Source organism: Silurus aristotelis (assembly GCF_946808225.1).
Source record: "Silurus aristotelis genome assembly, chromosome: 27".
Lineage (NCBI taxonomy): Eukaryota > Metazoa > Chordata > Actinopteri > Siluriformes > Siluridae > Silurus > Silurus aristotelis.
The window spans coordinates 2,676,701-2,691,129 of NC_139600.1; the positions used below are offsets into that span (position 1 = coordinate 2,676,701).

Here is a 14,429-nt window from a genome sequence, read left to right on the forward strand (position 1 = left end):
TTTATATTTATTTAATAATTAAATAAAATATTATTTAGAAATACGAGGGACCATGTGGATTTATTCAGGCATTACAGCAGGACATTAAGATGATGCTCTGGATAGTAACCCTTCACGGTTGACAAAGACAAAAATCTCCATCAGGCGTAAAATCGATCCCGTCCCGTCCTGCATGACACGACACATGCGATTAATGCCAAGCCTATGAAACACAGAGCTGCAGAAACAGCCTTCGTCCACAATTTCCATGGGGAATCCAGTGTTGCCATGCCAACAATAGACCGCCCGCTGCCCAGAGCATCGGTGAGCGACGATCAGCACACCGTTACATCCTCTTCACTCTTCTTCATGGACACATCTCATCCACATCTGCCTGGTTTTTACTCATCATTACAGCCTTAGTGTGGGCACATGGAGGTGATGAAATGAAGGTTGTAGGGATTTGAATGTTAGTAGAATGTGACACAATTCCATGTTCTTGGGTGTGGATTCCAGCACAAGCTTCAAATACTGGTGTTCAATGCAATACTGCATCACACTGTGGACTATAGTTATAAAGTACTGTATAAGATTATAGGACACCTGAAAAAAAACACAGTGTAGCAACACCAGAAGATGAAACGATTCCACTGACTGTGCAAACTGTACACTGGACATCAAGCAACTTGGATTCTCTCCTCTCTTCTTCTTCCAGACTCTGGGACCTTGATTTCCAATGCATCAGTTGTAGCCCGTGGATACATGGAGGCTCTTGAAGCACTGCCTCCAGCTGCAGTCCACTCTTTGTGAATCTCCACAAATTCTTAAAGGGGCTTCATTTCATCTTTTTCAACCACATTATTTTCCTTTCATTCATGTGCTTGGATACAGCAGTCTGTGAACAGCAGCTTCTTCAGCTGGTGAGGGAGGTGGGATTGAGGTGGTTTGGACATGTGCAATGGAGGGACATGGGGTATATCAGTAGGAGAATGCTGAGGATGGAGCCACCAGGAAGGAGGAAAAGAGGAAGACCAAGGAGGAGGTTTATGGATGTGGTGAGGGAAGACATGCAGGTAGTTGGTTTGAAAGAGGCAGATGTAGAGGACAGGGGGGTATGGAGACGGTCACCTCCCCAGGTTCCTTCTCCCAATCACCCAGTTTGGCAGGGTGACTCCGCTCTAGATAGAGTGCTGGTGGTTCCAAACTTCTTCCATTTATAAATGATGGAGGCCACTGTGCATTAGGACCTTCCATGCTGCACAAATGTTTGTCACCTTCACCAGATCTGTGCTTCAATACAATCCTAACTCGGCGGTCTACAGACAATTCCTTGGACTTCATGGCTCGGTTTGTGCTCTGTGGGACCTCATATAAGCAGGTGTGCTCCTTTCCAAATTATGGCCATGAATTTACCACAGGTGGACTCCAATCATGTGGAAAAATTATCAAAAAAACAAGAAAAACGCAACTGCAAATACATTCCGTGAGTCCTTTAGAATATTGTACTGCTATAAATCCTATTATAACGTATAACATGCATATAGAAATCCTACATCCCATAAACAGTATTGTATAAAATGTAACAGTGATCTGATGTACTGAATAACGCTCCATAACACACTGTTCACTTGTACCATATATTCATCACATCTGATCTTCTGCATGCTGCTTGTACCCATAACAGGTATTTTATTTTCTGCAAAGCCGTGTAGGAGACGGAAAGATCGGAATACCGTCTCCTTTAACCCAAACAACAACTTTTTTATGCTTTTGGAAAGACACGTGTCTGGGTAGGAAGATCGACCAAACGAATAAATAAACGGACAGACTTTATTTGCATTGAAAAATCCCTCCTTTGCATGAACAACAGCTTTACACACTCTCAGCACCACGGACAGCGATTTTCTCTGAAATCAAATACCTTCAACAAAAAAAACGTTCCAGGTTTATTTCTTTGTTTGATCCCAGAGCAGTTCGATAGGATTTAGTTGCGGTAAACTTGGGCAGCCTTTCCCTAGATAACTCCACGTGACTGTTTACGCTCTTAATAACGCCCACCATGCTTGGACGTACGCTTCGCACGTTTCATCGTTTTGTCGTATGCTGATGTATGTTGGTTCGTTCACCCAACTGGAATACGCCTCCAACATTCCCTGCTCCAAAACAACTCCAAATCATTCAACTCTCACCTGTGGAGGTGGAGCAGTCTGCTAACAAGCTCTCAGTCTTGCTCAAGTTCTTCTGGTAGAGACGAAAAATGTCCAATTTGGACACCACAGAACGTTCTTCCCCTTTGTGATTTTATGTTTTTAGTTTGTTACATAGAACCCCAAAGGAACACGCACTTGCGTCTTAAAAGCCATAAAAGACGCGGCGTTTCCACACAAGTTCTACAGTTTCCTTGTCCTTCTAAATGTTCGAGGTTTCATTTACAGAACATGATACAGAATGCACCTCTAACTCATCCGCTTGTTTTGAGGCCAATTTAATTCAAAATTACAAACGAACGGTACACAATTCCTGTGGAGGTTATGAAGAACAACAAAGAAAGAAAAAAAAACAAAAAACAAACATGAAACCAAAGCCTTCAAAACTCTAGAATTATACTGGTTCTTTACTGGGTTCCTGGCCACACAATCGGATGCCGTTTCCAGCTGGTGAAACTTCATCCGCATGCAAAAAACTTCTCGCTGAGCTGCAAACTACGGCCCTGGAACAACGCCAGGAACCGCCTTCTATGGCTTATTGAGAGGTCTTTCTTTGTGAATGATAAAAAGAGAAACGCCGCGTGCTGGTGATGCGTTGCGTTCGAGATCCGCGGCTGAGGAGCGGAGCCTGCGCTCCTCCGAGAAGCCTTCGTTTACGACACGAGAGGAGGCGGGACCGCGTTCCGTTCGTCTGCAAAACAACTTTGACTGCGGTTTAATACGTGTTTAATAGACGTTATTAAAAACAGCATCACAACTTCTTTCGAGTGAAGTGTTCTTCAAACGAATAAAACAAACTGGATTAAAAAAATAATAATGATGGGGGGTGGGGTGGGGGAGGACCATGGGTCCGCGATAACGCGTGCCAAAAGAGGATGAGAACAATGTACACTGGCATGTTACTCTTTTCCAAATTAAAATATAAAAAAAAAAAAAAAGGGGGGGGGGGTGGAAGTGGTACTGCTGTACAACGACTGGTGATAAAATCATGAAAGACACGAGGTTCTAGTTTCAAGTCAAGGACATGGACAACATTCAAGTCCTGCTCCTCAGACCCTTTTCTGAGCTTCATTTTTTATTTATTTTGGTTTTGCCCCTCCCCCCCACCTCCCAATTTTATGCTCCCTTAACCGAACCAGTGGATCAGTAGGCTCAGCCAATCAGTCTTCTATTCCTAAATAGCTAGTCCCGCTAGGCTGAACAGCTCTCTGATGTGTGGAGGGGAAAAAAAAAAGAAGACAAAAAAAAATCCCCAGCTGTGAAGAAGTTTCTGCGTTCCTGCTCAGACAGCTCGGCACGTCCGGGTCACGGTGGGGAGGGGTGGTGGTGGGGGGATGGTGTAGGATGGAGAAAAAGAAGACGGAGAGAGAGAGGGAGACGCGTGACCGCGGCGTGGCTCGGCTGCTCTGGTGCTCGTGTCTGATGGTTGTGCTGAAGCAGGAGAGTTCAGGTCGTGTCCTAATCCTGTCGCTCCCCTAAATCCGGGACTCTTCGGCACCGTGGAATTGCGGACGCGTTCTTTTTTTTTTTTTTTGGGATTGATTGATGGGTTGTTTTTTTACGAGCCCAGGCGAGGGCGCTTTCGGGGAGCCAGATCGTCGTCCTCGTCCTCTTCGTCCTCTCCTTCCTCGTCTTCATCGTCGGGGTAGTCCACGAGACCCACCAGTCCGGTCTGAACAACGGCAAAACAAAATTAGAACTAAACCGTTCCCTGAATGTGACACGGTTTGAATATGGAAATAATGTGTAGTTGTAGCTACAATTCCCTTTTTATACAAAGCAGAAATAAATTCAATGTAAAATTTATGCTGCGCGTGTACCAAGTGCGTTTTGGTACCGAGATTTCAGGACTGAATTATTCTCCTATTGCTGCGACTCTAAAGTGGAGAATAAAGTCGTAGCATTTAAATAGAATAAATATACGTGGCCTGAAGTGCCTCTGAGAAGAAATTCAATGGAAAGAAAAAAACACAAAAACAAACGCATCATGATTGTGTAGTATATATTAAATAAATCTATTAACATGATGATTATGACTAGAAAAGCCACGCCCACCTTGACCACCGCCGTTGAGGCGACCGTCACCCCCTTCGCCGAGGAGCTGTTTGGACTGGCGGGGGATGCGGATGGCGCCGGTTTCTCGCCGTTTGCGTTGGCGGTGGCAGTGGAATGCGAGATGGTGAACTTAAAGCTGCCGGTCTGCGTTCTCTTCGGGAGGTTCTCCTTGTCCTCGCTTTCTTTAACTGCGATGAGACGAGAGAGATATGAGAGACAGAGGGGGGACTGGATTGTAAAGCACAATAAAAAGGAAGGAGAAGAAAAAAAAAAAAAAAAAAAAAAAAAAGGGCGAGCGCACACCTTTTTTGGCTCCCATAAACTTTCCGTAGCTTTCAGGAAAGTCTTCCTCGACCCGCTTTTCGACTCCGGAGTCGGTCTCGTCCTCGTCGTCGTCTTCGTTGAACCAGATGTCTTCGTCGTCCTCGACAGACCGGGCGTCACGGCGGTACCTGTGGAGGAACGGCTTTTCGTTACTCGAGTCAAGAAGCTTTTATTGACGTTTTAACCACATAAAGCTGAAGCGGTCACAACGTTCCTCCTGAACCCTGGGGTGATCATGAAACAGAGCCATGCCAACTTTCACTTTAATTAGTCCATTCATTTAAATTACTTAATAGTGGAATATAATTACAGGGTTAATATTTCCAGAGGAACAGAAAAGGAAAGTGGCCTGAGTGGGTGTTTCTTATCAAGTCAAATATCCTTTAACTTTTTTACATCTGGGGTACAATTACTCTCATTTGTAGTCGTAATACACCTGAAAACTCCAACAACCACAGACCCATTTTTCACTGCCGCGGGAACATTTTAACAGGCGTAAGAGGAGGCGTTATATGGACGTGAGAAAATTAGGACCAGTTTAAAATCAAAGACTAAAAACAGCGACTTTTTAAAAGCTAAACTTTCATTTCTTTTATTTTAGACATTAAGACCCCACGGACACCGCGCTGAACAGGTAAAACCCGTGTACTAAGGAAGACAATTTACCCTCTATCATTAGTTAATTAACGCCGATTCACCAGATTTTTTTTTATTGTAAAAAAAGAAAAGTGACCTGCTGAGCCCTCGGCTCTGTCTGTTCTTCTCTTGCTCGTAGCGACCCTTTAGACCTTTGAACGTCTGGACATATTCGATGGACTCGAGTGCTTTGTAGAAATTGTCGACGATGTGAGCGATGAGCGACTTAATGTCCTCCTGAGAACGTGAAATTTAAAGAAATGAATAAAAGCACCACTTTAAGAAGCCGCGCTTTAACAAAAAAATAAAAAACCTCACCACTTTGATGAATTCGAAGAGCTCGATGATGGCCGAGTTGAGGAGGTTGTACCTCGTCCCGTTGTCCAGCAAAGCGTTGATGACTGGCTCGAACAGGTTCCCTTTGATGATGTAGCGGTTGTAGTACTCATCCTTCAGGCCGATTATCCTCCTCATGAAACGCAAGGCACCTGCGAGGGCACGGAAACGGAGTGAGAGAACGCCACGGCGACGCGACACCCAACTTAACGCTTAACAAGGACTCACAGAGGGCGAGGAAGGTGTGTTTGGAATTCATGAGCACCAGCACTCTTCTCAACAGGTCCTTGTTCATTATGTAGTTCTTGATGTGGTACGTGTGGTGCTCCACGCAGAACGTCAGCAGCTCCAGGATCAGAGCGAGGAGCTGAGCCGTCTGGAAATTGTCTGCCGTGAAAAAGAGAGAGAGAGGATGGATTTTAGACTAAAACTAGAGGAAGAGACAAATTCGACGTGATGACGGGACGTGTCGCTTTTACCTGGACAAACCGGCTTTACTTTCGTGGATCCTTCGGGTAAATCTGTCAAAATCGAGCATGAACGACTTTTATAAACAGATCCATATGTAAGAAAAGGGAATAAATGAGGTTACAGTACAACACGGCACCTTTCCTCTCCTCGGCCGTGTTGGCCAGCAGCGGCGCGGTGAGAACGTGCATGCAGTACTTGTAGAAAAAGCTGAGGAACTCCGTCTTCTCGGTTTTCTAGACATACAGGGAGAAAAGTCATGTTACAAACTCGTGCGAAAAAACAGCGGCCTGTGTGACGAGAAACGAGATCGTAAACTCACGTTGGTGGGAGCCAGCATGTTCTCGGGGTCAATGAGGGTCCGGAGGAGCCCCATGAGCTGCACGGCTCCGCCCAGCTCGGGATCCGAGTCGCAGATCATCTGCTTTATCACCAGGTTGATCAGAAGAACATCCTGAGAGAGAGAAAAAAAAATTTAAATATAAGGGAGTAAAACAGCTGTGTCTGCTGATCACTGATTTAGTTCACATTTTACACAACAACAAAAAAAACAACCAAAACAAAAAACACACACACACACACACACACACACACACACACACACACACACACACACACACACACACACACACACACACACACACACACACACACACTTTAAATCATTTTTCGGCTGCTCCCATTAGGGCGGATTATCAGTCTATGTCCACCTCTTTCAAACCATTTCCATTGGGCCTCGCTCACCTTGTCTCCAAAACGTCCTACATGCGCTGTCCCTCTATTAAACTCATTTCTAATCCTGTTTATCTTCGTCACTCCCAACGAACATCTCAACATCTTCAGCTCTGCTACCTCCAGCTCCACCTCCTGTTTTTTACTCAATACCACTGTCTCTAAACCGTACAACATCTCATAGTCCTATAAACTTTCCCTCTCACAGATACTCTTCTATCACAAATTACTCCTGCTATCACTCTTCTCCACCCACTCCACCCTGCCTGCACTCTTTTCTTCACTTCTCTAACACACTCTCCATTACTCTGCACTGTTGACCCCAGATACCTGAACTCCCCCACCTTCTCCACCTCTTCTCCCTGCAACCGCACCACTCCACTGCCCTCCCTCTCATTCACACACATGTACTCTGTCTTACTCCTACTGACTTTCATTCCCCTTCTCTCCAGCGTGTACCTCCACCTCTCCAGGCTCTTCTCCACCTGCTCACTACTCTCACCACAAATCACAATATCGTCTACAAACAACATAGTCCACAGAGACTCCTGTCTGACCTCGTCGATCAACCTGTCCATCACCACTGCAAACAGAAAAGGGTTTAGAGCCGATCCTTGATCCCACAGATACTTCTCTGACACACCAGACTTCCATATACAATACCACAACTCCTCTCTTCATACTGTCATACGCTTTCTCTAAATCCACAATGCAACTCCTTTTGACCTTCTCTATCAACATTCTCAAAGTAAATAATGTGTCTGTGGTGCTCTTTCTCAGCATGAAACCATACTGCTGCTCACAGATGGTCACCTCTTCTCTCAGCCTGGCTTCCACTACTCTTTCCCATAACTTCATGGTGTGACACACACTACGGAAATTGTGCCGAACCGGAACTTCAAAATCGAGGTTTTTAAAATGAAATTGTTTCTGTACTCACGTCATCTTCAGCCTGCTGTGGCTCCTGCATCACAAACTCTCGCACCATGGACGGACTGAACTCCACCAGGTAGGAGAAGATATCTGTGGCTGCTGCTCGCACCTGCAGGTCGTCCATCCCCTTTAAAAAAGGGGGAGAAAAAACAAAAAAAAAACCAACGATTTGAATTGAACCGCGAACACACTCCGAGCAGTATTCTGACTCCGCCCACTCCGTGTTTATCCCACAGACTCACCATTATAATTTCCAGTGCGGGTAAAATTCCTAAATTCGCCAGAGTCTTGAAAAACGCGTCCCTGTTCTGAGGCTGAAGCGTTTGTGAGAAAGCGCAGAACTCTTTGAAGAAGTTCACCTGAAGACCGACACACACACACACACACACACACACACACACACACACACACACACACACACACACACACACACACACACACACTTTAATTACTACAGATATCGCAGACTGAAGCTGTGTATTAACGGTAATGAACGTAATCCTACCAGCTCTCTCCGTTTCCCGTCTTCTGTGGCTTCGTCTGTGAGCTGAGCGAACACTTCAGTCAGGAATTTCTCGTCCTCCTGGACAGCACGGGAAAGACAATGACCTTAAATGCAACGTACATATTCTACACAAGTGGTCGTGTGTCAGTTGGTACCGGGCCGCACAGAAAGAATACATAACTTACATAATTTCTGTTTGATTTATTATCTGATTCTGAACAATGTTTTACGTTGGAAAATGACTGGATTTTCTCCTCCACATCTGTCTATCACTCACTCTTGATGCATGTGAAGATTCCTGCCTCTGTCACACGTCTTACCTCCATCCACCACCTTCTTGAAGGGGCTCCGGCCGCTAACACATAATAGACTACCGCTAAACTCAAACCCCCAAGAGAGCAAAAAGAACACAAATCAACACAGTGGATTCACGTTTATTATTATATTAATCAAATACCAGTTTTTATGCTCGGATCATTTTATTTTGATGTATTTATCCACCACACCTTAAAAGGCCGGACCATAAAATATGGTCAGACATTAAACCGGTCCGTGGTGCAGAAAAGGTTGGGGACCACTGATCAACATCATAACTGGCAGCTAGAGACGCTTTTACGTCACAATAACGACCTCATTACAAACGAGTGCAAATGACACGTTCAGCTTTCCCACAAAAAACAAAGTCTGATGCATTTGTGAGGAATTTATCAGTTCACCTCAACTGAAACTTCATATTTTAACCTAGATAACGAGAGAGAGAGAGGGAGAGAGAGGGAGAGAGCAGCTATATAACTAGACAGACAGATGGACGGACAATGTGAGAGTGAGAGATTAATAGACAGTGGTAGGTAGATAGACAGAGATAGAGACAGACAAACAGACAGATAAACAAAGATAAATAAGCAGACAGACAAACGGACAGAGAGAGACGGACAGAGAGACGGGTGGACAGACAGAGAGACGGGGAAGGACGGAGAGTGACAGACGGCGAGAGATGGCCAGACGGACGGAGAGAGACAGAGAGAGATGGCCAGACGGACAGAGAGAGACAGAGAGAGATGGCCAGACGGACAGAGAGAGACGGCCAGACGGACGGAGAGAGACCGGTGGACGGACGGAGAGAGACCGGTGGACGGACGGAGAGAGACCGGTGGACGGACGGAGAGAGACCGGTGGACGGACGGAGAGAGACCGGTGGACGGACGGAGAGAGACCGGTGGACGGACGGAGAGAGACCGGTGGACGGACGGAGAGAGACCGGTGGACGGACGGAGAGAGAGACAGGCGGACGGACGCAGAGAGACAGACAGATAGTTAATCTCACCTGCAGCATGCTCACGATCTCCACCTTGTTGAAAAAGATGAAGGAGGTGAGTGTGGAGAGGAAGTTCTCCTCAAAGACGGAGGGTGTGGGCAGGATGATGTCCTGGATGTACTGCACACGGTAGGTCTGGTGGATCTTCTGCCTGAGTTCCGAGTCCGTGATGGGAATTACCTCTTTGAAGCGTGCGGTGTTGGTGAGGAAGTCGCGGTGCCTCCGGGGCTGGATGAGCGCCGGGTCGTACTCCAGGCAGCCCACCACGTCCATGATGCACTCGTCCGAGAACATGACCTCGAACAGCGCTGCCTTGTTAAGGAAGAGCGCACCGCGTACGATCTCGTACAAGTGGCGCAGACCCTCGTGCTCGCCCAGTTCCTCGCACGTCCTGAAGAGCAGCAGCAGCCTCTGCATGTAGCCGTCGCTCACAAGCGCCAGCGCCAACTTCTCCCTGCGGATGGGGGACGACAGGACCGAGGTCACCAGGTCAGCGATCTCCTCCAGGTGTGCCAGCTCGCAGGCTGGAAGCTCCACCGTGTGGCTCGTCTCGGGAATCTCCTCGAAACGCTCCTCCTCGGACTCGTCGATGGGATCCTGGGTGATCTCCACAGACGGGTCTTTACCCTGGACCTGGACAGGGACAAACATTAATAAAAAAAAAATACAAATAACAGTTGGCAGTCGCATTTCAGGATCCGTAGCCTTGTACCTGACAGATCTTCTCCCAGATTTCATCACAGCCTGCCTTCTCTTGGAAACTCAACGCCAGATCATAATTCTCCGCCTCGGACCAAACGATAAGAGTGTCCTTTAAAAACAAACAAAAAGGAACAGCATGAAGAACAGACGAAAACACGGATCTCACGAGGGAGTTTCAGAAGCGCTCACTGCGACTCACCTGCTGTTTCTGATATGCCGTGTTCGGGTTGATTTTGGACTCCAGTAACAGAGATCCTGAGGAAAAACAACCACAGTTAGAAGCTGTGTACGTGTACAGAGCAATTTCACGAGACGACGCGCAGGAGGAGAACCGCCCGAGATGTTTCTGTTTTCAGCCACAAAACACAATAACAGGGAGTGTTAGTAAGAGATGTGTTCTGAGGGACGAGCCGTGTTCTGGGGGACGAGCCGTGTTCTGGGGGACGAGCCGTGTTCTGGGGGACGAGCCGTGTTCTGGGGGACGAGCCGTGTTCTGGGGGACGAGCCGTGTTCTGGGGGACGAGCCGTGTTCTGGGGGACGAGCCGTGTTCTGGGGGACGAGCCGTGTTCTGGGGGACGAGCCGTGTTCTGGGGGACGAGCCGTGGCACGTATACGATCTGGGTAAAGGGCTGGTGTAGAACAGGTATGTAATATAGAGACAGAAGGATGGACAGATTTATAAATAGATAAACAGATGTAGAGATAAATCAATAGATGATAAATAGAGAGACAAACAGATATAAATAGATGACTAGATAAATAAAAGGAATGATAGATGGACAGATATAAATCATTAAATTGACAGACCGAAAAAAATAGATAGACAAGAGAACGAATAGATAGATAGATAGATAGATAGATAGATAGATAGATAGATAGATAGATAGATAGATAGAGAGATAGATAGAGAGATAGATAGAGAGATAGAGAGATAGATGAATGGATAGAGAGAGAGAAAAAGAGAGATGGATGGATAGAGAGAGAGAAAAAGAGAGATGGATGGATAGAGCGATAGAGATGGATGGATAGAGAGATAGAGAGAGATGGATGGATAGAGAGATAGAGAGAGATGGATGGATAGAGAGATAGAGAGAGATGGATGGATAGAGAGATAGAGAGAGATGGATGGATAGAGAGATAGAGAGAGATGGATGGATAGAGAGATAGAGAGAGATGGATGGATAGAGAGATAGAGAGAGATGGATGGATAGAGAGATAGAGAGAGATGGATGGATAGAGAGATAGAGAGAGATGGATGGATAGAGAGATAGAGAGAGATGGATGGATAGAGCGATAGAGAGAGATGGATGGATAGAGCGATAGATAGAGAGAGATGGATGGATAGAGCGATAGATAGAGAGAGATGGATGGATAGAGCGATAGATAGAGAGAGATGGATGGATAGAGCGATAGATAGAGAGAGATGGATGGATAGAGAGATAGATAGAGAGAGATGGATGGATAGAGAGATAGATAGAGAGAGATGGATGGATAGAGAGAGAGATAGATAGCTCTGAATAGGTCAAAAGTTTATGGACACCATGAGCTCAGTACGAAATTGTCCGACATCTCAGAGGGGTTCAGCGGGGCTGAGGGTCGGCGCTCTGTAGCAGAAGATCTTCCACTCCATCTACAGCATATCTTCAGATATGATCACAGAGGAACAAGATCTGGTCTCCTAGTTAAAGTGAATCTCAGTTTGTGTGGATGAGAAACATCATGGCTGAGGAACTCAGGTGTCCTAATACTTTTGCCTAAACAACGTTACTCGATATAATTATTTAAGTCTTTTTTTTTGTGTTAAACACCTGAAAATGTAAATAATCTTCAGCCCTGAATAAAAGAAAAGACGAAACAATACAGGAAGTAAAGATTAGCTGAGGTAAATAAAAGCTGATGTGGAACAGTGGAGTAACGGAGGGAAATGTGAGGGACAATATTGAGCTCGAGGCTAAAGGAGATTAGCATGTCTTTATCACGGAAACGTTTATAACACGTTTAATACGCGTTAGTGTGTGTTTTCAGCTCGTTTATTGTGTTTAGTTTGGATACGGAAGAGGAAATGGAGTAAGAAGGGTAACTTTAGGGAGCTTGAAGTTCCTGAGGGCGAACTTGCCTAGCATAGCATAGATTAGCATAGCATAGATTAGCATAGCATAGGGGAGCCTTACCGTCCGCCTCGGCCCGCACCAGCAGCGCGATCCCGTTCAACCGATCCACATAGGCGGATGAAACGTGTCCGGTTCCCTGGTCGTCCCATTGCCTCTCCTCGTTGAGCGTGTAGACTTTTACACGCCGCCGCGTATCCGACATGCTTCAATCCCTCAATCACAAACCCCCCGAAAAATCCTCCTCCCTCCCCCTTTCAACGCGACCCTTTTTTATGTAACCCCCCACCTTTCAACCCCTACACTTCATCACACCTAATAACCACATCTTACCTCCTACCACACTAAATACCCTGCGAATGAACAATAAAACAGCGGCTTTATTCGCTCTTTTTAACCTCCGAAAATAATACAAACCCGGGTCTAGTTCTCTCGCTCTATTATCGCTCCAACACAACGTCCGCCATCTTGTAACCCCGAGCTGCGGCTACGTTTCAATTCACATACGCGTACACTGTCTAGGCGGCCTATCTTACCCGCACTAGGGCTAAATCCTAAGAAGCAAATAGGCGCTTTTTCTATGACACTAGGACGCGTAATGAAACGCGATCAGAGGCTCTGTCCGATTACACTGTCCCTGCGCACTTCGAAGCGCACTAGATGAAAATGTCCTCCATTTTGTAGTCACGTCCGTGAAGCGGGCAAAGAGGGGGGGGGGAAGAGGGGGGAGGAGGGGGGGTTGTATACATACTATAAATATATGTATATATTTACAGAATTTACATTTACATATTTATATTTGAACAGCAATAAATTCATATTGCACATACTTACAATTCAATGTTTTTTTTTCTTTTTAATACTCAGCACCCAGAAATATAATCCGATAATCCAATCATAAGATTTGACTAAATCTCGAGATTTGTTGACTAAAATCAATAACCGTCACCGATTTACAAAATTAAATTGTCTTATCTATTTAAATCGATCAAAATCCTATTAACGGGTCTACAGTCACGTGTCTGCTTCCGAACCAATCACATCGCACGATTCCACAGCGGTGCGCTTCTTCCTGGTCTTCAGACTTTCAGTGTTTCTGTATCATAAAGCTTCTCCCAGTTTTTCTCTACACCAAATAATGTTTCAGCCTCTCATTTCCCACATTTAATACACATAAATGCCCCTGACAAACCATATCAATCCTAAAACAATGATGATTGGGCATAATCTGAGGTGAGGTAGCACGCTTGTAAAACATCTTGTGGTGCTTCATCGGGGGTGTTGGAGACCTGTTTTAAAAGATTTTTGTGTTTTATCACACACTCACGATTTGTTCGGCAGCTCGGAGCCGTCCGGTTTCTGGCCATAGCTCTCACTGTTTTCTGGAACTGGCCAAAAAAGTTCTGGAGAACTGCAGAACTTCAGCGTGGATTTCAAGCCGTTTGGGCTTTAACACCATGTTTATTTCCATACATGACACGGACAAATGTTTTGTAGACACCCGAGAATAAGATTTCTATGTGCTTCTTTTTGAAGCCACAGACGCTTTTATAATAATATTTCTGGGAAGATGTTCCACTGGATTTCGTGGAAATTTTAGAGATTTCGTTCAACAACTTGGGTCTCCTAGTTCATGCTTTAGCAACCAAAGGCGCCCTATACAATTGGGTGCCTCCAAATTTGTGTTATTAGCTATTATACATGTAAAAAAAGGTGGAACCCAGCCATCAGGTCACTCTCAGTGCCGGTCCAAAGCCCGGATAAATGTGGAGGGTTTTGTGATGAAGGACATCCAGCGTAAAACATGTGGATCACGAATCAGACTTTCATAGCGGATCGGTCGAGGCCCGGGTTACCAACAACTGCCATAGGTATCGTTATCCAACAGGGTACCGGTGGAAATTGTGCTACTATTGCCTGAAGGAGGAAAAAGAGAGGAGGAAGACATCTACAGAGACAGCAGGGAAAGGAGTGTTCAGGAGACCAGGTGAAAAGGGAGTAAGGCCAGGAACATTGGAGGTGTTTAAACTGTTCTCTCATGGTGTGGATGGAAAGAGAAATGGTGTAGGGGTGATTCTGAAGGAAGAGTACAGTAAGAGTGTAGTGGAGGTGAAGAGAGTTTCTGATA

At 45.7% G+C, this 14,429-nt stretch overlaps 1 protein-coding gene across 1 annotated transcript; it reads right to left on the reverse strand.

The window, feature by feature from the left end:
* Window positions 1-1,795: 1,795 nt before the first annotated feature.
* ppp4r3b (protein phosphatase 4, regulatory subunit 3B) lies at window positions 1,796-12,926 on the reverse strand. The gene is made up of 16 exons (XM_083533232.1): window positions 12,365-12,926; window positions 10,392-10,447; window positions 10,203-10,301; window positions 9,500-10,123; window positions 8,176-8,253; window positions 7,913-8,029; window positions 7,678-7,797; window positions 6,328-6,459; window positions 6,145-6,241; window positions 6,017-6,058; window positions 5,766-5,924; window positions 5,520-5,689; window positions 5,299-5,438; window positions 4,545-4,693; window positions 4,242-4,429; window positions 1,796-3,858 (listed from the first exon to the last, which is right to left on the reverse strand). The coding sequence occupies exons 1-16, from the start codon at window positions 12,504-12,506 to the stop codon at window positions 3,745-3,747; spliced, it is 2,427 nt and encodes an 808-aa protein (XP_083389358.1). The 5' UTR covers window positions 12,507-12,926; the 3' UTR covers window positions 1,796-3,744.
* Between the last annotated feature and the right edge of the window lie 1,503 nt (window positions 12,927-14,429).